This window comes from Sorex araneus, chromosome 4, assembly GCF_027595985.1.
Source record: "Sorex araneus isolate mSorAra2 chromosome 4, mSorAra2.pri, whole genome shotgun sequence".
Classification (NCBI taxonomy): domain Eukaryota; kingdom Metazoa; phylum Chordata; class Mammalia; order Eulipotyphla; family Soricidae; genus Sorex; species Sorex araneus.
The window spans coordinates 70,884,067-70,908,218 of NC_073305.1; the positions used below are offsets into that span (position 1 = coordinate 70,884,067).

The 24,152-nt window shown below is 41.4% G+C and overlaps 1 protein-coding gene across 1 annotated transcript in view; it reads right to left on the reverse strand.

Annotated features, from left to right (window-relative positions):
- Positions 1-24,152, reverse strand: part of SHQ1 (SHQ1, H/ACA ribonucleoprotein assembly factor) — a 130,428-nt gene that overhangs the window by 44,509 nt on the left and 61,767 nt on the right. The window contains exon 10 of the mRNA XM_004612854.2: positions 16,208-16,328. Coding sequence (XP_004612911.2) covers positions 16,208-16,328 — 121 coding nt within the window. The remainder of the gene's footprint in view (positions 1-16,207; positions 16,329-24,152) is intronic.

The window sequence follows — 24,152 nt, forward strand, 5'->3', positions numbered from 1 at the left end:
AACAGAGGCTGAAGACAGAGTCGGTGTGCTTGAAGATGAGATTCAGAAAACCTCCAGGCAACAGCAGAAAATGGAAAAAAGACCTCAAAATAAATTAGTGGCAGACAAGAGAACTTTGGAATGAATTCAAGAGGAACAACATAAGAATCATCAGAGTCCAGAGGGATAGGAAGGCAACCCCAATGGGGAAGCAACAGCCAAAGACATCACTGCTGAGAATTCCCAAGAGTTGTAGAAGGCAGACACTCAGATCCAGGAAGCCCAAAGGGTACCAGCCAAAAGGACCCCAATAAAAAGACTCCAAGACATATCCTAATCAAAATGACAAAAACCATAGATAGAGATACAGTACTGAAAGCAACAAGATCAAAGAAGGAAATTACATACAAAGCAGTAACTCTGAGATTTACTACAGGCCTACTGAATGAGACCCTCTGGGCCCTAGGTCAATGGTACTATAATAAAAAAATTTAATGAAATAAAGACCTCAAGAAAAATCCTTTACCCAGCCAGACTCTTACTCAGATCTGAAGGAATGATACAAAACTTAAAGAATAAACAACAGCTCAGAAACTTCAAAGACTCAAAAAAATTAATTTGACAGAAGAACTGAAGGAGCTACTATAAGGGGAGACAAACCCCACAAACACACCAAACTTCAACAGAAAGATGGCACAAAATCCCATGACAATAATCTGTCTCAATGTCAATGGTATAAATGCACCAATTAAGAGACAGAGTGCTGAAATGGATTTTAAAATTGAATTCAACATTCTGTTACCTACAACGGAAACACATTTAAATAGTCAGAGCAAACACAGACTCAAAGTCAAAGGCTAGAGAACAATTCTTTAAGCAAACAACTCCTTCAAAACTGTAAGGGTGGCCATACTGGTATCGGACGACACAGATTTTAGGCTGAAAAAAGTTATGAGACAGGGAAGGTTATTTCTTTAATAATCAAGGGATATGTACATCAGGAAGAAATTAAACTCCTAAACATATATGTGCCCAATGAGGGACCAGCAAAATACTTAAAATAACTGCTAATAGACTTCAAGGAGGACATTGGTATCAACACAATTGTAACTGGAGACTTCAACAGTACTTTGTCATCTTTTTTTTTTTTGGCTTTTTGGGTTACATCCGGAGATTCTCAGGGGTTACACCTGGCTCTGCACTCAGGAATCACTTCTGGTGGTGCTGAGGGACCACATGGTATACATCTGGGATGAAACTTGGGTCGGCTATGTGCAAGGCAAGTGCCTTGCTCACTGTAATATTGCTCTAGTCCCCACTTTGTCACCTACTGATAGATCAATAAGACTAAAATTCAACAGGGAAAATACTGGCTTTGAAGGAAGAGATGAAAAAGAGGGACCAGTAGATATATGCAGGGCTTTTCAATTCCCAAAAAAAGCTCACTACACATTCTTCTCCAGTTTACCTGGGACACTCTTCTAGACAGACCACATGCTGGATGATAAAAGACAGCTCCATAAAATCAAGAGGATAGAAATTGTCTCAACTATCTTCTCAGATAGTGATGCACTGAAAATAGAAGTTAATCACACACAGAAATAGAGAATCAAATCAAGCACCTGGAAATTAAACAAGTGGGTCAGAAAGGAAATAAAAAGATTCCTGGAAACAAACAAGAATAAGGACACAAGCTACCAGAACTTGTGGGACACAGCAAAAGCAGTATCAAAGAGGAAAGTTTATAGCTCTACAAGGAAGGAAGGAAGAGTCCACATAAATAACTTTACTTCATAGCTGAAGATTTTAGAAAATGACCAACAAAAGAAGCCCAAACTAGGATGGAGGAAGGAAATAATAAAACAGAGCAGAAATTAACAAGGTGAAATCCCAAAAAAATAATTCAAAAGATCAATGAACCAAGAGCTGACTCTTTAAAAAACAATCCAAGTTGATAAACCACTAGCAAGACTCAACAAAGAGAGAGAATCCTAATAAATCGAATCAGAAATAAAAGAGATGACATTATAACAGAAACCACACAAATTCAAAGGATCATCAGATATTACTTTGAGAATCTTCATACCGTGAAACAAGAGAACTTAGAAGAAAACTGATAAAAATTCCTGGATTCCTATAAGCTCCCAAGGCTGAACCAAGAAAATTTAGAATACCTGAACTGACCTATCACTATCGAGGAAATTTAAATGATAATTAAAAGTCTTCCCCAAAACAAAAGCTCAGGAGCTGGAGCGATAGCACAGCGGGTAGGGCATTTGCCTTGCACTCGGTCGATCCAGGTTCGATTCCCAGTATCCCATAAGGTCCCCTGAGCACTGCCAGAGGTAATTCCTGAGTGCAGAGTCAGGAGTGACCCATGTGCATCGCCGGGTGTGATCCAAAAAGAAAAAAAAAAAGCTCAGGCCCAGATAATTTCATTAGTGATATATTTCAAACCTTTAAAGAGGAACTACTACCAATCCTTTCAAAACTTTTCCAGGAAACTGAAGAAACAGAAACCCTCCCAAACAGTTTTTATAAAGCAAGCATCACCCTGATACCAAAAGCGGGGGTGTGGGGAGAGTAATAGAGAGGAGAGAGAGAGAGAGAGAGAGAGAGAGAGAGAGAGAGAGAGAGAGAGAGAGAGAGAGAGAGAGAATTACGGGTAGAGGAACACAGATGCAAAGATCCTCAACAAAATACTGCAAATAGGATTCAACACTTCATCAAACAGATCACACACCATGACCAAATAGGATTCATCCTGGGGATGCAAGGATGTTTTAACATTGGCGAGTCAATCAACATAATACACCATGTAAATAAAAGGGGGATAAAAACATGATCATATCAATAGATGCAGAGAAAACATCTGAAAAGATCCAGCACCCACTCATGATAAAAACTCAACAAAATGGGAATTGAATGAACTTTCTTCAATAGAGACTAAGTCATTTACCACAAACCCACAGCAAGCATTGTTCTCAATGGGGGGGGGGGGGGGACCTAAAAGCCTTCCCTCTAAGATCAGGCACAAGACAAAATTGCCCACTGTCATAACTCCTATTCAATATAGTACTGGAAATGCAGTTAGGCAAGAAAAAGATATCAAGTGCATCCAGATAGGAAAGGAAGAAGTCAAGCTTTCACTGTTCACAGATGACATAATACTATATTAAGAAAATCCTAAAGACTCTACAAAAAATGTTTTAGAAACAACAGATCTGTATGGTAAAGTGGCAGGTTACAAAAAAGCAAAACAACAACAACAACAACAACAACAAAAACCAATAGGGGCATTCCTCAAAAACTAGAAATTGAGCTTCCATATGACCCAGAAATACCACTTCTATGAATATACCCAGGAGCTCCAAAAAACACAAAGCAGAAAAGCCATCTGCCCTCCTATGTTCAATGAAGCACTATTCTTGATAGCCAGAATCTGAAAACAATCCGAGTGCCCAAAAACAAACAATAGGATAAAAAAAAATTATGGTACACCTACACAATGGAATACTACAGAGCCACCAGGAAAATAAAGTAATAATTTTGGGATGGAGCGAGAGTACAAGGGCATTTGCCTTGCATGCAGCCCACAGGGGTTCAATCCCCTGCATCCCATGTTTCCCCCAAGCACCACCAGGAGTAATTCCTGAGTGCAGAGCCAGGAACATCACTGGGTGTGACCCAAAAAGTAAAAAAAAAAAAATAGTAAAATTTGCTGATATGTATATACATGGAGAGTACCATGCTGAGTAAAATGAGTCAGAGGGAAAGGGACAGAAATAAAATGATTGCACTTGTTTGAGGGAGATAAATATATATTATATATTATATATATACATATCATATGTGTACATATACATAAATGTAGATATACACATATTATATATGTATGTGTATATACATATATACATATATATGAAAAAACATAGTAAGAGACTAATACCCAAAGACAGTAGAAAGCCAGGAGGCCTGGTCCGTGGCTGAAGCTTGCCATAAATGGTGGTGGTGGTGGTGGGGTGGAGGTGGGGGGGCGAGTGCAGTAAGGCCAAGGGACTGATGTAGGCAGGCAGGCAGAGAAGGAAGGCCCCCTCCCCAGGCAATGGCAGTACATTTCCAGGAGGTAATAGCTCTGAAGTTGCAAAAGGCCAACCTTGCAGAAAACAGGAACTAAGCCCATGTGCAGCTTGTGCCCATGTGGCTGAGCACATGTGGCTCCCGCACCTCCTGTCTTGAGATGTGTACTTTCATGTCTAACGCTAGGATGTATGTAAGGGCTCTCTCCGCCCTTGAAGAAGCTCACGTTCTCTCTTGAGCACTTTCTCTCCCACTTTCTCTTCAAAACCTCCAAATAAAATCTATTTAACTTCACTGATTGCATACTCCTGAAATTCTTTTCTATGAGTCGAGACAAGAACCCAGTCATCCTGGGTCCCAGGCGGATTGGGGTAAAGTGACGTCTTTCTTCCCCACTTCACATAAATCACCAGGGGGACCCATCAACATCAGGATCAGTTGGAAATGATTACTCTGAACAAGAACTGAGTGCTGGGGCTGGAGCGATAGCACAGCGGGTAGGGCGTTTGCCTTACATGCGGCCGACCCAGGTTCGATTCCCAGCATCCCATATGGTCCCCTGAGCACCGCCAGGGATAATTCCTGAGTGCAGAGCCAGGTATGACTCAAAAAGCACAAAAAAAAAAAAAAAGAACTGAGTGCTGAAAGGAGGGAAAGTGGTAATACATGATAACCATTCAGTACCTGTATTCCTGTATTGCAAATCATAATGTGTGTGTGTGTGTGTGTGTGAGAGAGAGAGAGAGAGAGAGAGAGAGAGAGAGAGAGAGAGAGAGAGAGAGAGAGAGAGAGAGAAAAGTGTCAGTCACAGAGGCAGGCTGGTAAGGGGTGGGGTCAGGAGGTGGAGCAGGACAAAAACTGGAACTGGGGCCACTGGGGATGGGAAATGTACACTGGAGAAGGGTTGAGTGTTGTATCACTGACCAAAACCCAATCATGAAAACTTTGTAACTGTATCTCACAGTGATTCAATAAATCAATTAAATAATTTTAAAAAATAACCATAGGCATGTCTATTATATTCTCTCTGTACTCTCCAAATAGTGTCACCTATGATCCCTTAGTTAAGTGCAACTCACTTTGGAGGTCCCAGCAATTTAAGATATTGGAGAATTTATAACCTGAAATCACAATTTCACAGTATTAGATAACTGCTAGAAAAGGAGGCAAGACAAACACAAAATTCAGTCTCAGAGAAGATTCAGCCTGCTTTATGAAAATCCTAATTTATCATTTTAATTAAAGCATATACCTTCTATGGGGAAAAGACTGGCTCACATGTTCTTTACTTTAAACCCAAAAGGGCAAACTAAGTAAAAACATCTATATGTGAACCTGAAATTTGCTGCTCTCCACCCACTTAAAAGGATTCAAAGTAAATCTCATATATCACTCAAAAGGTGAAAATACACCTCCAGAGTTTCCTTCCCTGGCTCCATCCTCACCCTGGGTGCAGTAATACACTGCCTGCCGCTCTATTTATCATCTTCCCAGCTTCTATTTATTCAGGGGCATAGTCAGAACAGGAAATGGGACAAGTCAAATGATCACAATCAATCTCATCACCTTCACAACATGCTGTGAGTGTAATTAATCCTCTATTTATTTAGGGGACTTCACACCCCTTATATTAAGGCAGTGAATCCCTGCTGGCTTCGCTGCGATAATTATGTTATAACAAGGATTGGATTTCAATCTTAATAGGCAGAAGAGAAAAGAAATTGTACTTGAAGTCATGGGTTTTGTATTAAAAAAAAAAAAACAAAAAACGTTCTGTGACTGCATTCAAAGGACACCCTTGACAAAGTGCAAAGCTCTCCTTAAACAGAACACTCTGAGTCTGATAACCATACATGTGCCCCATTAATCAACACATGCTGCTCTGAAAGAGCCATGAGGCCAAGCCAGAACGATGAAAAGTCTGTAGAAGCGCAAAACTAAGTTTGCAATGCCGAGACTCCAGTGTCCCTCCCCCACCACTTCCTTGAGCCTGTAGGTCTTCAATAAAAATCTGCTGAAGACCTTTGATGTGTAAAACTACAGAAAAGCAAGGAGGGTAAGGAAAATACCAATTCGTTCACACAGGGTCTAATTATAGGATACAAAAAGCTCCTGAGCCTCAAACAAGCCTAACCCAAGAACCTGGCAAGTCTGGAGCAAAAGACAGAAGCAAGCCACACAGGGCCCTGTCACAGTCCACAGGGTCTTGCCACTTGCAGGTATCTGTGTGGACAGAGACAAATGCTGAGCACTGCCTAGTTTGGCAGCTGACAAGTCACCTCTGAAAAAAAAAATTAATATGTATTTTTCCCATTTATTTCTCCAACCTTTTCCACCTTAAGAATATATAGGAGTGGGGCTCCTGGTGCCATAATACAGAAGGTAAGGCTCTTGCCTTGTACATGGCCAACCGGGGTTCGATCCTTTGAATTCCATATGGTCCCCCAAGCTCCACCAGGAGTGATTCCTGAGTCCAGGCCCAGGAGTAACCCCTGAGCATCACCAAGTGTGGCCCCAAAACTAAAAAGAAAAAAGAAAAAGAAAAAAATAGAAAAATACAAAACCGTGCTTTTTAGATAAATTGGGGTTTGGGGGCTTGAGCCACACCCAGATGTGCTCAGGGCTTACTCCTGGCTCTGTGCTCAGGGCTTTCCTGGCAGTGTTGGAGAGAGCATATATAGGGCCAGGGATGAACCAGGGTCAGCTGCATGCAAGGCAAATGCTTTAATCTCTGTACTCTTTTTCTGCCACCAACCAATTATATTTATAAATCTCCAATTTTATTAATCTGTCATAATCATGATGCCCACAGTGCATGTCAAAAAAGAAATAATTAAGTTATATTTCAAGTTCCTGAAAGCTCTCCAATGTGCCATTTTTTTCACAATTTAGATTCACAATGTATCCTTAATATCAACGTTTATTTAATAGTATACAAGTTCTGATAGTGAAAATGTGCAAGAAATGGAGCATCACTGACATGAATTCAAGCATCTACCCCGCAAATAATAGCTTCCTAGGAAAGGACACTAGATAAAAACAGGGAAAGACTAAAGAGACTTTAGTATTGGTCAGTAATAGTTCATTTATTGCGACCCCTGCTCTCCTCAAATCAGACCAAATAGACTAAACATAATGAGGGAAACTGAGAACTCTCACACTATTTTCACAATTTTTCTGTATATCAAAAACTTTAAAAAATAACTTTCTTTAAACAAGGTAGGCAGGGGCCTGGAGGAAGAGCGAGTGGCTTGCAGCGCCTGCCTTACCACCTTGCTGGTGCCAGGTGAGTCTTTTCAGGCCTTAGTTCCGTTTTTTTACAAGGTTGCTTCTGCAACTTCAGGACTATTACTTCCCAGGAAACTTATTGCCATTGCCTTGCAAGTGAGCTTTTCCTATCTGCCTGCATCACTGTATGTTTAGTCTAGGCACTGCCACATGTGCTGGGCATGAGCACCACACAGGGTGGTATCCCCAGGGAAAGCAACTGTATCAAAAAGGTGCAAGAGGGGCCAGATAGTATACTGGGCAGGTGCTTGCCTTGCACGTAGCCAACCCAGGTTTGATTTCCAGCATCCCACATGGTCCCCCAATCCCTCCCAGGACAGATCCCTGAGCACAGTGATGCAGGAAGGCAGGCAGATAGGAAAGGCTCACTTGCAAGGCAATGGCAATAAGTTTCCTGGGAAGTAATAGTCCTGAAGTTGCAAAAGCAACCTCGTAGAAAACCAGAACTGAGACCTGAAAAGACTCACCTGGCACCAGCAACAGAACCGGAGTAACTCCAGCAGAAACAAAAGGCCAGGAAAGGAAATTCAAAGAAGGCCATCACCACTCCCAACCCTACCCGCTTTGGCAACCTCCTAAGCAATGGACTTTTACTTAGGCAGAGCACCAAGGTGGGGGCAGGTTGGAAAATCCCTATAAAAGCCACCTTGAACAAAGGAAAGGCACACATATGCTGCCCAAGCCCATGTGCTGCTTGTGCCCACATGGCAGAGCACATGTGAGGACTGAGCACAAGCATCGCCTGCATCTCCCCTCTTGAGATATGTACTTTCATGCTTTCATGTCTAATGCTGGGATGTGTGTAGGGGCTCTCTCCGCCATTGGGGAAGCCTGGTTCTCTCTTGAGCACATTACTCTCCATTCTCCCACTTTCTCTTCCTCTTCCTCTTCAAAACCTCCAAATAAAATCTGTTTTACTTCAATGCTTGTCTATTCCTGAAATTCTTTCTGCGAGGCAAGAACCCAGTAACCCTGGGAGTCGGTGGCAGAGGCCCGTGGGGCTCACCGACATCAACAAGACCAGGAAGAAGCCCTGAACACTGTGGGGTGTGGCCTAAAAACAAACAAAAAGGCTTCATGAGCCTGAGCACCAGGAATGTAACTCCTGGCAAACAGGCATGTGGGTCACCACAGGCCCTGATGAGCATCCCAACCAGAGCACGCCAGAGCACAACTCAAGAGTGAGCTCTACTGAAAGTAGACATAGACCGAACAGGAAGGCCACTCAGTACCTCTACTGCAAACTACAACACCCAAAAGGAGAGGGAACAAAAGGGAATGCCCTGCCGCAGAGGCAGAGTGGGGTGGGGGGAATGGGGTGGGGGTGGTGGGAAGGATACTGGGATCATTGGTGGAGGAGAATGGGCACTGGTGGAGGGATGGGTAAACGGTCACTGTATGAGTGAAATGCTAACACAAAAGTTCATAAGTTTGTAACTGTACATCACAGTGATTCTCTAATAAAAAAAAAAAAGATTTGAGCTCTAAAAAAGGGGGGGGAGGAAGAGTTGGGCTCTAAGGAGAGAGATAAGATGGGGGAAATTGTCTCCCACAAAGGCTGGAGTGGAGGGGCTTACTGGGGACGTTGGTGGTGGAAAATGCACTGGTGGGGGGATGGGTGTTTGATCATTGTATGACTGAAACTCAAACATGAAAGCTTTGTAACTGGATCTCACGGTGATTCAATTAAAAAAAAAAGAGTTGGGTTCTTGGAGGGCACATATGCAAGCACCACAACTAAAGAAAGGGGAGTGCTCAGAGAGTACCCCAAGGTGAGCACCACACTCTGGAATGGGGATGCACGGCAACAACAAAGAGAGGGGAAGTCAGGGAAAATCAGTTTACAAAGTTAAATTTTAAACATGATAAAGTAATAATAAAATGGTTAAGGTAGATAGAAATTACAAAATAAAAAGAAGCCAGGGACTAGAGCAATAGTGGATGCCACATTTGCCTTGCACAGAACCCTACCCAGGTCGATCCCCAGCATCCCATTCGGTTCCCCGAGCTTTTCAGAAGTGGTTCCTGAGTGCAGAGCCAGGAATAAGACCTGAGCACTGCCAGGTGTGGTTCAAAATCAATCAAACAAACAAACAAACAAAAGCAAGCAAAAACCAGTAAATACACTCCCTCACACACAAAACTTTAGCAACTTTTATTTATTTTTTAAATGAATCACAGTAAGATACACAGTTACAAAGTTGTTCACGATTGGGTTTCAGTCATACAATGTTCCAATATCCACCCCTTCAACAATGTACATTTCCTACCATCAATATCCCCAGTTTCCCTCCCCACCCCCATCTGCTTCTATGGCAGGTACTTTTCCTCTCTCTCTCTCTCTCTCTCTCTCTCCCTCTCCAACCCCCGCCACCTCTCTTTGGGCTATATAGTTTTCAATACAGATACTGAAGGCTTATCATGTATATATATCCTTATAGCTTTTAGTAACTTTTAGATATATAATTCTTCTGCCAATTTCCTCAATATGCACAGTCTGGGAACCATTTATATCATTCCAAAGGTTTCTTTTAGTCAGAAACCGGTAGGAACACTGGCAATCCTATGATTTACTAGAACATTTCTTGTAAGAAGTCTGATGAAGAGCAGCAGTCCCAGTGGGCATTGCTGAACAGCTGGTGATAAGGTAAAGAACCATTAAGTAAATCTTTTCTTTATGAAAACATACTGAAGGGATGCGTGGGAATGGATACTGGCGTGTACTAATCTTTCTTGTGAAGATAAAACTCACTCCTGTCCAGGATGAATTTGTGGATTTAATTAAAAATAAACAGAAAAACTAAAGAGCAACTTGACGTGCCTGAATAAGCACCTTAGCAAGAATGATTTCAATTCAAGGAGGCTTAACTTGCTTGGAATATTGCACTATTGTTTCTTGAAATTCTGATATGCAATATGCAGACCATTGGCAGTTAATGTAACATTTCATCTTTTAGCCTTTGCCAGAAAAGTAACTTCCCACAGAAAAAGCAAAAACGCCTACAATGTCTGATTACCCTGGTATGTCTGAATTTTAAGACACACTTAACACTTACCTGCAATGCTGCCTCTTCACAGATCAGTGATATGGTCAGCAGATACCAGGGCTTCCCTTGCTTAAGGCTCACGGCAGTGGCTTCTGCAGCTGACTTCATGCCGCACCCTTCTCGGAGAAAAGCTACTCAATAGTGACAAAGTGGACCCTAATGGAGCAGCCATACCCCAAGCCCACTGTGACCAAGAGGACAAGGGAAAAGACATTAGCCCTGTTAAGCCAACCACACTATCCTTCTCTTAGTATCCCAAATGAGGTTTACCTCCACTGAAAGTAGAGACGATAAAGATTCAGAGCCAAAGTAGATTTTCTCTTCCTTGGACATTAAAAAGGAACAGGATAAGACTTGCAGGAAAAAGCAATTCAGTCCAAGAGTGAGCCATCTGTCTCTCTTCATGATAGCTCCTGGAGTCCAGCATTGGGGTGCCAGAAAATAACCAAGAACATGCCTAACGAATCCCCCATGTTAACTAAAAGAAAGTCTGAATGGCATGCGTCATGGAGTATATATACTTAGACACTTAGCCACCATGACCTCACAAGTGACAATGATAAAGAGACAGTACAAAGATAAATAAAACTGAGATCCAAATGCAAATACACCTCTCATTCATATTTGCCCATCTAACATCCAACCACTACAACCAGGAACTATTCAAGGTGGTGCTTCCACATTTTACTTGTCTATTTCTCTGCTTAGCCTGGAACTCATCCATTCCTGATTATTATTATACTCATGTGCATTCGTATTTACTCAAGATTTTCTCCATCTATCTTTTCTATTTATGTATCTATGTTCCAAATACTACTTATTTTTGTTGTTTTGGGTAACACCCAATGATGCTCAGGATTTACTACTGGCCCTGTTGTCAGGGATCACTGATGGCAGGGCTCAGGGGGACCACACTGGGATGCGGGGATTGAACCCAGATTGGCTACATGCAAGACAAGGGTCCTACCCACTGTGCTATCCCTCTGCTCCTTGCTTGCTCCTACTTATAGATATTCTGTCAGACCTCAAATAGGTGTTTTCAAAACTACACTCTTTGTCTCCCTCCCCTTGCAACTTACATCCTCTCCAACATTTCGACAAATACACCTCACTGTGGCATCATTAACTGGCCAGATCAAACCCTGGATCTCACCGTTCACCACCCCTTTCCTCTCTCCAAACAGTACTGAGTCCTGCTTTTAACTACCCCTCAGATCTAACCAGTCTCTCCTCCTCATGTTCTCTACCCTGATTCAGCTCTCTGTCTTTGGCCTGAGTCACCAGGCCTGCCTTACCTTGCTAGGGTACCTCACCTGTCTACCTTACCTCCCTTGCCATGATAGTCTCAAGACTTCCATGCCTCAGTCTTGACACCATGCTCCACCTTTTGATTCATTTTCCTCGGGACTGGACAGATCATCCCAGAATCTACATCTCATCAGTCACACACTGCTAGCACGCCACAACTTAAAATCTTCAGTTGTTCTACATATGAACAAGACAGAATTCAGACATTTTCCTGCATCTTGTGTGGTACCGGGGATCATCTCAGGGCCTCACACAGTCAAGGTAAGTGCCCGATCACTGAGCTACAGTCCTGCAAAGAGCAACCAATGGCTGAGGCTCTCCATGAACCACTGCCAAAGGAATGAATACTCCAATTCTGTCTTCCCCTTCCTGTTCTATGATCCACCCACTCTAAGCTTTTGAGCTTTCTAAGCAGGCCCTTTCCTTCTGGCCTTATTGGCTGAAACACTCTTGAAGTTTGCTCCCGCAACTTTATTTGGTTTAGCCAAATCTGAATAATCTTCCAACTCTTCACATCAAAACTGTTAAGACCTCCACAGTATTCCCACTTGAATGGCAGGTGTACAAAGGGTGAAAATCACTGCTCTATATGACACTGGAAAAAGTTAACTACATTCTACTAAAGCAACATAACTGTGTCCCTCAACCACATTGAACCAATATACAAATAACTTTTCTACCCATATTTCAACAAGTGTTTGGGCGCCACACCCAGCAATGCTCAGGGGTTACTCCTGGCTCTGCAGTAGTACTCATCCCTAGCAGGCTCAAGAGACTATATGGAATGATGGGGATCAAACATGGAATGGGTGAATGCAAGGCAAGAGTCCTACTCACTGTACTATTTTTCCAGCCCAGTGCAGAATAACTTTAACAATCAAGATTTTTTTTTTTTTTTGGTTTTTGGGTCACACCTGGCGATGCACAGGGGTTACTCCTGGCTCTGCACTCAGGAATTACTCCTGGCGGTGCTCAGAGGACCATATGGGATGCTGGGATTTGAACCCGGGTGGGCCATGTGCAAGGCAAACGCCCTACCCACTGTGCTATCACTCCAGCCCCAACAATCAAGATTTTTAAAAAAAGAAAAAAAATTACTGCTTACTGAAGCAAATGTTTAACTGTGAAAATGGGTTGCTATTCTTACTAAAAATTCAGCATGTCTGGTATTCCAAATAAAAATTTACAGACTTAAAAAAAAAACCTGCACACTTCACTGTTATCATTAAAAACATCAAATAGAGACTAAAAATAACACAGGCCTATTTTTAAATTTATTTATTTGGTTTTTGGTCCACATCCGGCAGTGCTCAAGGCTTACTCCTGGCTGTGAGCTTAGCTATCTCTCCTGGCAGTGCTTTGGGGACTATATAGGGTACTAGGGATCAAATCTAGGTCAGCCACTTGCAAAGAAAGCACCCCACCTGCTGTACTATCACTCCAGTGTCTGCAAGACTATTTTTAAAAACACAAAAACAAGATGGAGAGTTCACTGATAAACTAGAAAAAGAAACCAGAAGGTGAATGGTAAGGAAGGAATTAGCTATGAAAATTAGGACTGGACACTGCAATCTAATACACTCCGAGCTGGGCTGAAGCAGAGTTCAAAGTTAACAATGAGCTGGCCAGGGATGTGACTCCATGAGAAGGGCAGGCCTGGCGTGTTTTATCCTTGGCAGTGCAGTACTAACAAAGTGTGAACAACACAGCTTTCTTACGGAAAAGAATGGATAAAGTTAAACAATAATAATAATAATAACAACAACAACAACAACAACCAGAGAAGTTCCTACAACAACAACAACAACAACCGGAGAAGTTCCTACAACAACAACAACAACAACAGCCTTAGAAGTTCCTACACATTATTATTCCTTTAAAAAAATTTCTAGTATCCTAACAAGGATTAGAAACACCAATTTTCTAAAATTTCTAGCCATTTAAAAACCAAGAGAAAAATAATTTTAAGAGAAACCAAATCTAATAATTTGGGATCCACATCAACATAAGGGCATATTCCCTTTAATGAAATACAATCTTCTTTCTAGTTAACATGGAGTGCCACAGAGAAAGGCACTTGTAGAAATGGGATCCTTGCACAAATCTCAAAGCTCATTACGTGTTTATAAAATCCTCATTGTGAAAGAAACAAGAAAAACCTAACCTCACACAAATAGACCATTTCAATTTAATTTTATTATGAAAACAATAGGAAACGGCAGCAGAGTATTTGATAAGCTCAATTAGCAGAAGGATCAAATGAAGTGATGACATGCTATTATGATCTCAGGGGTTAAGATGCAATTTTCCATCTGGCGAAATCTAGATTTCCAACACAAATGCTAACACCACCTGCTGTATGCTATTAGGCGTTATCCTGAGCAGTCCCAAAGCATTTTCCTTACAACAGGTATAGTTTCAAGTATTTTTCTTTTACATTACAATATAATTGCGTCCCCATGAACAGAAATCAAATGTGAATTCTATATAATGGCACACTGAAAACAGCCATTAAAGTCACACTAACACACTGATTAACCAATCACAGGAATAGTACAAATCCATGATTATTTTTCTCTTAATCACAAATGATACAATACTATTTTCCAAAGCTAAGCTTCTTAAACTTTTTCCACTAGTGACCCTATTTAGCCTGAGAAATTTTTATGTGATTCCCGAAATATAGGTGTTTAAAATTTAATAAGGATATTTATTTTATTTTTATAAGGTAGTTCACAATATTTGATTACATTTCATATTCAAACACCAATCCCTCGACCATTACACCTTCCCACCACATTATTTCGTATGTTTCCATTCCAAACCCCAATCTCTGTCCCAAAGCAGAACCGAAATAATATATTTTGTATTGTTTGTTATGAAAAACCGTTGAAAATGCTACAAAAAAGTATCCTTAGAGGAAAGAGTGTGAAGACTGTTCTATTTCAACAGGGGCCATTAAGACCTTCTATAAAGATATTTATTTTAATATCTTCATAAAGGATATCAAATATTTTAGTAATAGTTTTAAATTTTAATATTTTAAAACATTTTATTATTAAAATAAATGCTTTGACAATAACTTTAATATCCTTATCACTGTATCACTGTCATCCCGTTGCTCATCGATTTGCTCGAGCAGACACCAGTAAAGTCTCCAAGTGAGACTTGTTTTTGGCATATCAAATACGCCACAGGTAGCTTGCCAGGCTCTGCCATGTGGGCGAGATACTCTCAGTAGCTTGCTGGGCCCTCTCAGAGGGATGGAGGAATCAAACCTGGGTCGGCCGCATACAAGGCAAACGCCCTACCTGCTGTGCTATCACTCCACCCTAATATCCCTATAAGGATACAAATATTTTAAAACGTAGTTTTAAAATAAAGATCCATATCCTTATAAGGATAAAAGGATCTTTATTTTAAAACTAGGTTTAAGCTTATACAGTCCCAGTGCCATACAGGTTCACACAGTTTAAGAGGTTCAATTCTAAATCTCTTAAGAATCAGTCCAATTGAGGCTGGAGAGAGTACAGTGAGGAAGGCATTTGCCTTGCATGTGGCCAACCTGGATTTGGTCTCCGACACCTAGATATGGTCCCCCTGAGCACTGCCAGGAGTGATCCCTGAGCACAGAGCCAGGAGTAAGCCCTGAGCACTGCTGGGTGTGGCCCCAAAACCAAAAGAATAAATATACCAAGTCCAATAAAGAACTCTCAATGTTCTCAATCAATAGTCCCTTGATCCCAAAATGGAAAATTGGGGCGAGTCTGAGAATAATCAGGTCTTTAAAACTTTTTCACAAAGTGAAAATTCACTTGATTTTTAAACTTACATGTTCCCTTGAGTGTTGACTATGAGAAACTTTTTGATTTCCACACATGAACACCAAGTGTGAGGGATCCAACCATAAGTATTTAGATCCTTTAATACTTGTGCTGCCAAGAATCATGTTACAAGTATTTTTCAGACTCTAAATACCAGATTCTATAAGTCAGTGGTTAACCAAACTCTTGTAAAAAGAATCGATTAGGTTTGTGTCCTCTAAGACACACACACTCTCACAACCCAGTGTGAATAAACTATAGACACAGGGACAGTTGGTGTGTAACAACAGATATAACTTCTACTTTAACAACTGTTTTCCAGGTTGCACAAATTTTTTCCTAGTATAATGAACTTTTGCCATCTGTTTCCTCCTCCCTAAGCAAGAACATCAGGTTCCTGGTATAGATCCAGTTACTTCTTAAAGTGTTTAGTCGCTTTCATTAAAGTTTATCCACCCAGATTATTTCAAATTCTATCTCCTAAGTAGGGGTTCCAGAAATGGAGTATAATATGCTAAGAAAGTGTAGTGGGGAGAGAACCTTGGGTCATTGGTGAAGGGCCACTGACATTGGTAGTGTGTTAATTTGGAACACTGAATGCCTGATATTCTATTATTAACAGCTTTGTAAATGACAGAAAAGAAAAATTTTTAAGAGACATGGAGGAAACTAAAAACTTACTTGGCTTTCTGAATCCACACACAGTAGTCTGAGATGTAAAGATCATTTAAAATGTAAGCTGGGTCATTTTCCTGAAAAATTTTGTGGATATCCAGTAGACACTTTAACACCGCACTTTTACCTGCAGGAAATTATTTTAAAAATTAAGAAAATACTAAAAAATATATGTTGCATGAAATCTGATCAGAACTGTTTAGTCTGAATACTTTTATTTCTTTCCTTAAGAGTTATGAAAAACATCTATTGTTAGAGCTGACTAATGATGTTACCATAGAATTATGAAACACAATTGCTTCATAAACAAAAGTGAGAAGTTTCCTAACTAGAATTAATATTTAAGTGCATCACAGCTTTAAATAAATCATCCTCTAAACTAAGCTTTAAAAACACCATGGAAAATTGCATTTGTTTTTTAGATTCTTCTTCCTTTTATTTTTTTTACTTATTTCTTACATTAACATTTTTTGTCGAAAATTACCTTGTAGTGGGGAGGTGGTGGAGTAATGGCAAGGCAGATCAGAAATAACAGTAAGGGACTTTGGTGGTGCAGAGTACAATAATTGTACATTAAAACCATAAATGTTAACATTATTGTATACATGTTATCTATGCCACTGTATACGTTATAAAATTGATATCTCAAATAATATCAAATTTTAAATTTTCTAATAAAATCAGGAATCAGGTAAATCTTAAAATTTTAAATTTTAAAATATTAAAATTAAAAATCTAGCAGGGGGAATTTCTTAGTACTAATTTAAAATTTTCCACCTTAAAGAACTAAAGGGGCTGGAGCGATAGCACAGCGGGTAGGGTGTTTGCCTTGCACGCAGCTGACCCAGGTTCAATTCCCAGCATCCCATATGGTCCCCTGAGCACAGCCAGGAGTAATTCCTGAGTGCATAAGTCAGCAGTAACCCCTGTGCATCACAGGGTGTGACCCAAAAAGAGCACCCCCCCAAAAAAAAAGCGCACTAAAGAAAATTCAGACTAGAAATTAAAATACAATAGTACTACTTCAAAAATAAAGGACCAGGATATGGCTTAAATGTCAGTTCATATTCCTTATACTAATACCTGGTTCTTGTAAAACAAATCACTTGGGAAAAAAAGTCATCAAGTGCTAAAGTTCATTCCAATAGAATTATTTCCTTGGTTGCTAAATGAACCTAAATTTTTGTTTTATTTTGTTTTGCGGCCACACCACCATTGCTCAAAGCTTCCTCCTGGTTCTGTGCTCAGATGTATAATCCTCACATGCCTGCAGAGCTCTGTAAATCCACAACCTTAGGGCTGTGTAAGTCCCTCACGCACTCGGGGATTACACGTGAAAGGATGTTCTCAGGGTCTCCGGGCGGCTCTCTCTCGCCCGCTTTCAGTGCTCTCGAGCCACTTCTCCACCCGGAATGGCTGTTGCCTTGGATGGACGAATGAAGAATAAGGACCAAGCTCGTTGCTGATTAGTTGCAGTTTATTCAATCTCATCTCTCGTCTCTCCCAGCTCTCTCCAACCCTCTCTCTGTGTGTGCCTCTGTCTAACTGTGCAATTCTTTCTTCCCACTGTATCCAGCTCCTCTATCTCTCTATTTCTGCTATCTCTCTGCTGTCTCTGAAACTGGCTCTCCTTCTGACTCTCCTCTGCGCCTCACTGAGTCCTGGATTCTCTCTAGCTTCTGACGCCCACTGCCTCTGGACTCTCTTCCTCTGCTTCCCCTGAGTGGATCTGGATTCCCCTTCTGATCTTACAGTCTTGGTTTATATAGCAATCACATAGGGTGGTGATACAAAGGTGGGGTTGACATTAACAAACCAACAAAGAGGGATAAGGCCACTCCTCCAGGAGATTAATTCAAGGACAAAAATCTCATCTAAGGAGATTATTCCAGATTACTAGATCTGCCCAAGGGTGGGACTCCATCCAGGGTGTGTTGCTTTCTTCTTTCCTCAGCTAGCAATCCACTTAAATAGTTGTAGTAAATTTACTTCTAATATTTCTAGTAATGTCATTCTGTTTGGACAAGCCTCACGCATGAAGGAACCGGCAGAGGAACCCAGGTGTGCAGGACCCGGGGCTGAGATCTCCAAGCCTGCTCAGATTGGGACTGAGCCTTCTCCATCCACACCCCCCATTTTCTTTTCTTTTCTTTTTTTTTTTTTTTTTTTGCTTTTTGGGTCACACCTGGCGATGCACAGGGGTTACTCCTGGCTCTGCACTCAGGAATTACCCCTGGCGGTGCTCAGGGGACCATATGGGATGCTGGGATTTGAACCTGGGTTGGCCGCGTGCAAGGCAAACACCCTACCCGCTGTGCTATCTCTCCAGCCCCCACACCCCCAATTTTCCAGTAGCTTGGCAGCCACACTCACAAACTGCCCCCAGCACCGTGTAATCCCCCCAACGGCCAATTATACAGAGACTATAAGACCAAGCTCCCAGAAGCTTGTTCTACTAGCCTTGTTTTCCCTCTTGGAGAACCTGACAAGCTACCAAGAGTCTACTGCCCGCACAGGAGAGCCTTGCAAGCTTCCTATGGCGTATTCATATCCCCAATACAATAAGATATATACATACCCCTCGGAGAGCCTGGCAAGCTACTGAGAGTATCCCGCCTGCATGGCAGAGCCTGGTAAACTACCCGTGGCATATTCGATATGCCTAAGACAGTAACAATAGGTCTCATTTCCTTGACCCTGATAGAGCCTCCAATCATTGTGAAAGACAGTAAGGAGAGGCTGCTAAAATCTCAGGGCTGAGTATAATAGACATTACTGGTGCCTGCTCGAGTTAATCGACGAACAACGGGATAACAGTGATACAGTGATACAGACATTCTGCATGAGCACAGTAAGAGATATATCAAACTTAAAGTTTGGTTCTTCCTGAGGACATCTCACTATATATTCCAGACCACAGTCCTTAGGCCAGGTTAGTCTTCCTAACCCCAGCAGGGTCCTTATCCAGTTACCTCTTTTGGGTCATGACAGAGTTTGTCCATGAACGTGCTCTTAACTTATAGTTTATTATGGCGCTTGGCCTGGCCCATTTCGATGCCAGAGTAGCTCACAGCTTGCCCTGGGTCCATTCAGTCCCTCATCGGGACCCTGCTTTTGGGGTGCTAGGAACTAAGGGCAACTGAGTCAAGAAAGCAGATGTCCAGGAGTGAATATTATTTGAAGTCAATTAACTCCCAAGTCACAAAAGCATAATATTAACTGTCTTCCTATATCCATACAAAAAGGACATTGCTTTAAGGTAAACTACGCAAAAGATATAACTTACAAGTTCAGTTCCTTAGAAAGATCTGATCTTATAAATTAACAGAACCTAATTAAGAGAAAAACGTGATTAACTGGTTGAGAAGGAGAGCACAGAGAAGAGTTTACAGATAAACAAAGGAATGGGAGTGACTGGCAGGGGGGGGAGGGGCGGCAGAGATGGGTGTAACCAGATAAAACTAAGTTCTCTGCAGCAAGGACAACCCAATGTTATCCTAGACTCAGGGATCACTCGAGGTGGGTTTGGGGGAACATTATGCGGTGCTAGGTATTAACCCAAGTCAGTGGCATGCGAAGCAAGTTCCCTGCCCATTGTACTATCTCTCTGGCTCAATGAACCTTATTTTAATACTAACCAAAACCTACAAAAGTAACTTCTACAACAGTTCCCTAGGTATTTCAAATGACAGACCCTAAATTTTATTAATATATTTGTTAATAAATTACAACTACACCAATTCCTCTGATTTGGGGAATATCAAATTTGGAAAATACAGAAATTTTAATTTAAGTGTTTCATTCTTTACAGTTTTTTAGGTTTTGTTTTGGCTTTTGGTTTGGGGGCCACACTTGGTGGTACTCAGGGCTCACTCCTGGCTCTGAGACCAGGGATCACTCATGGAAGGGCTCAGGGGATCATATAAGGTGCTGGGGATCGACCTAGGTCAGCTACATGTAAGGTTAAGCACCCTGCCCTACTTGCTGTCTCTACAGGCCCTTCTTATGGTCCTTAAACATGAAACACGTTTTATTGTTTTGGGATACATTACTCTCCTCAAGGTCTTTCCCTGCATATATTTGCAAAGCTCTGTATGAACTTGCTCTCAGTCTTTTGTTCAACTGGTTCCCCATCCCTGGAATGCTTTTCCTTCTCAAAATAACTGAATCTTAATCTGCCTCCAAGGACTCCATCAAGTATTTATCCAAAAGGCATGAAGCACCAGAGCCCTCTTACCAAATCCTTCCATGGAAATAACTAAAAAGGAAACAGCTGATCCTTGTTAGCAACTCACCACCCTGTTGCACAGAAGCAGGACCTGAGGCTCGCTCACGGACAGAGAAACACTTCACAGTGTCACTCAGGGGAGGACCCAGGATCCACATTCTTACCATGCTAGCTCCAGAGGTGATTCTCTGCTAGGCTATCTCATGATCTTGAATCATGTAGTCTATTTCATGTTACTTTTTGTAAGTTTTTTTGTTGCTGTTGTTTTGGGGCAACAGCTGGAGGTGCTCAGGGGTTAACCCTGGCTCTGCACTCAGGAATTACTCATAGTGATGCTCCATATGGGGTGCCAGGAATCGAACCCAGATCAGGCGTGTACAAGACACTGTATTATGGCTCCAGCCCTTATTTCATGTGAATTTTATTACTTAAAAGTTAAGTAGAAATATAAAACATAATAATATGAGACTAAAACCCAAGGACAGTAAAGACAAAGGCCAGGAAGACTGCTCCATAGTTGGAAACCTGACTTATGATCTGGGGGAGAAGGCAGCTGGAAGAGAGAAGGGATCAGTAAGTCAATTATGGCTGGTACGATAGCTCGGGATGGGAGATGTGTGCTGAAAGTAAATAAAAGACCAAACATTATGGCCAAACACTATCTGTATTGCAAACCATAATACCCATAAGTAGAGTGAAAGTAAGAGGGAAATTTTCTGCATATAGGCAGAGGTAGGGGTGGGATCAGGGTGGTGGGGTGAATGGATACTGGGGACATTGGTGGTAGAAAATGTACGCTGTGGAGGGTCGGGTGTTCAATCATTGTATGACTGAAACGCAAACATGAAAGCTTTGTAACTGGATCTCACAGTGATTCAATTAAAAAAAAAAGTTAAGTAGACATTTCAAAGCAGTGCCATGACTTTTTCATCATCATCATCATCATCATCATCCTGTTGATCGTCGATTTTCTAGAGCGGTCTCAGTAACGTCTCCATTCATCCTAGCCCTGAAATTTTAAAAACCTCTCTTTACTTTTTAATGAAAGAAAAACTGGTTTAACTATTTCTGTGATTTCATTTGCAGATGGGAAGAATGTCAAGAAGGCTTTGTGTCTCAATTAAGAGAAATAAGTACTTAAAAGATCTTCGCACAAAATCTTAGAAGGCTTTCCAAAACTACATTTGAAAGAGCTAGAGAGGAAGTCTAGAGGGTAAAGCACTTGCCTTGCAAGCGGCCGACTCCAATTCAATCCCTGGAACCATATAAAGTCCCCTAAGCACTGCCAGGGGTGACCCCTGGGCAATGCTGAGTATGATCCCAGAACCCCAAAACAAAACTACACTTGGAAATCAAGATCAGAGATGTAACCTATCAAAGTTAACTTTGTCAAATAATTAGTGGGAACAACTCCCCAACTATAATCAGAGGCTTACTATAATTATATAAATAAGCAATATAAAAGGCAGAGTTTGATGACAGAAGGAAACATAATAAAAATTCAACAGAAGTGATAGAACCAAGTTAACTTTATCCCAGTAGAAAAAAATCCAGGGAGAACTAACTCAATAGTTAGAAAGTTTATATTACCACAAAGAAGGGAAATGCTAGGGCAGATACATGCCAAGCTCTCTCTCTTTTGTCTATCTCTTTATCTCTCTGTCTCTCTCTGTCTCTCTCTCTGTCTCTCTCTGTCTGTCTCTCTCTGTCTCTCTCTGTCTCTCTCTCTGTCTCTCTCTCTCTCTCTCTCTCTCTCTCTCTCTCTCTCTCTCTCTCTCTCTCTTTCAAACTGGGGTAGATCTTGAACATTTGGTTGAAGCAGATGGTTCAGGTAAGCAAACAGGGGCGTGAACAGGTGGTAGAAGTCAGACTGTGACAAGGAGAAGGTGCTGAAAGAAGTCAGACAGGACTGAGATACCAAAGCCAACCAGCAGATGTGGGCAGTAGGGAGATAAGCTTCTGGTCCAGAGATTTTTATGAAGAAGGGCATGGAATGAAGGTCATATAACATACTAAGAACTGGAATCTTTACCTAATGAAATGCAGAACTTTAAGCAGGCATGCTTAAAATGAGACTGCCCCACAGGCAGTTTAAGGGGGTATGGGGGACACTGAGACAATGGTGGAGGAAGCACACGCTCTGAGTCTTACACTTAGCCCCGAAAGTTTTGACTCAATTTAATTTTCTTCAAATTGTATTTCTGAATGGGTGGGTAGCAAAATCTAAATTAAGTCACTTAAAAATCAAAAGTAGGCAGTTTCAAAATTCCAGTTTTCATAGTATATCTTAGCAAAACTGCTTTCACAAGTATGCTGTGGAACTAATGAAGAAACAAACAAAACCCCTAGGCTACTGGCAGTTGATGATCTAGAACAAAAAGCACATTAATACCATCCCCCTTGGGTCAGAGAGACAGCACAGGTATTAAAGTGCTTGCCTGGCAAGCAGTGGACCTTGACGAATCTCTGGTAACCACATGGTTCCCTAAGCACCTCCAGGGATGACTCCTGAGCACAGAGCCAGGAATAGCTCCTGAGCACAACCATGCATAGCCCCAAACCACCCCCTCCCTCTAAGAAATTTTTAAAACCTAGTTCCATCAAAGGATATTATTGCTCCAGGGCACCCCTTGATCTCTCCTGGTCCCACTAAATCACCACAGATGATGACCCCACTGTTTCTCATTTTTGTTTCAGTTGTCTTTTTTTTTTAATAGCAATAGTCCTTCTCTCAGGTGGCTATCCACTAGCCCAGCAGCTATTGGCAAAAAACTGGTCCTCCTCAGGGCTGTCACAGGCCAGTGGCCAGTTGCCTTAGGGCATCCCAGACCCAGTTTCCGCAGACTTGGGCTCACACTCATCACAATAAAAGACTGTGCAAGACTAAACACAAGAGAATGATTTCTGCTCAAAGGCACTTCAGGCAGTTCACTGACCGGTCTAAGGCAGGAAAGCAAAGGTACCTCACATGTAACCATGGCAACTATTTTCACCTCCACAAAGCACTAACTGGCCTCTCCAAGCTGTTAAATCCCCAAATTGTTAGGGATTCTCTATGATCGACCTCACTTAAGCCAACCCTATTCAGAGAAAAAAAAAAAAAAGGCTTCTGGGAGCAAGATCTGGTGTATCCTGGTATTTTAAATGTAAAACTGCCACGAACAGAACATTCTACCTTGGGGAAAAAATGACAGATGACCTAGGAAAACACAATGGCAACATAAAGGAAATGAGATGACACTAACAAGTAGGTGGGGGTTAAACAGTATTTCACACATTCTCTGACCACTCCTTCCCAGCTTTCCTTTAGACAAAAGGTCAATGAGATCCAATATAGTTTCCTGTTTTGAACAGAGGTGGCAACTAGGGTTAACAAAGTTTAAAAGATGGTGGAGGGAAGCAGAAACTGGTAGAGGATGTGGGTCTAGGACAGGGTTGCACAAAACCTATTATTAACAGTATTGCAAATCACAATGCCTAAAATAAAAGAAAAATGAATGAAGGAGATAAATACCTTCACAACAGAGACAAAACTGAATTGCTATAAATTAGAAGCCAATAATTATTTGAAATCTTCCAATGAGCAGACATGGCATGGCAAAAATCTCTTGCTGGCAGACTAGCTCAGGGCTGGAGGCATTGAAGAGATGATGGTTCCCATCTCTAGAACATTCATGCTGGTTAGCCATCACAGGGAAAAGAACACAAATTGCTTCTGCTGTA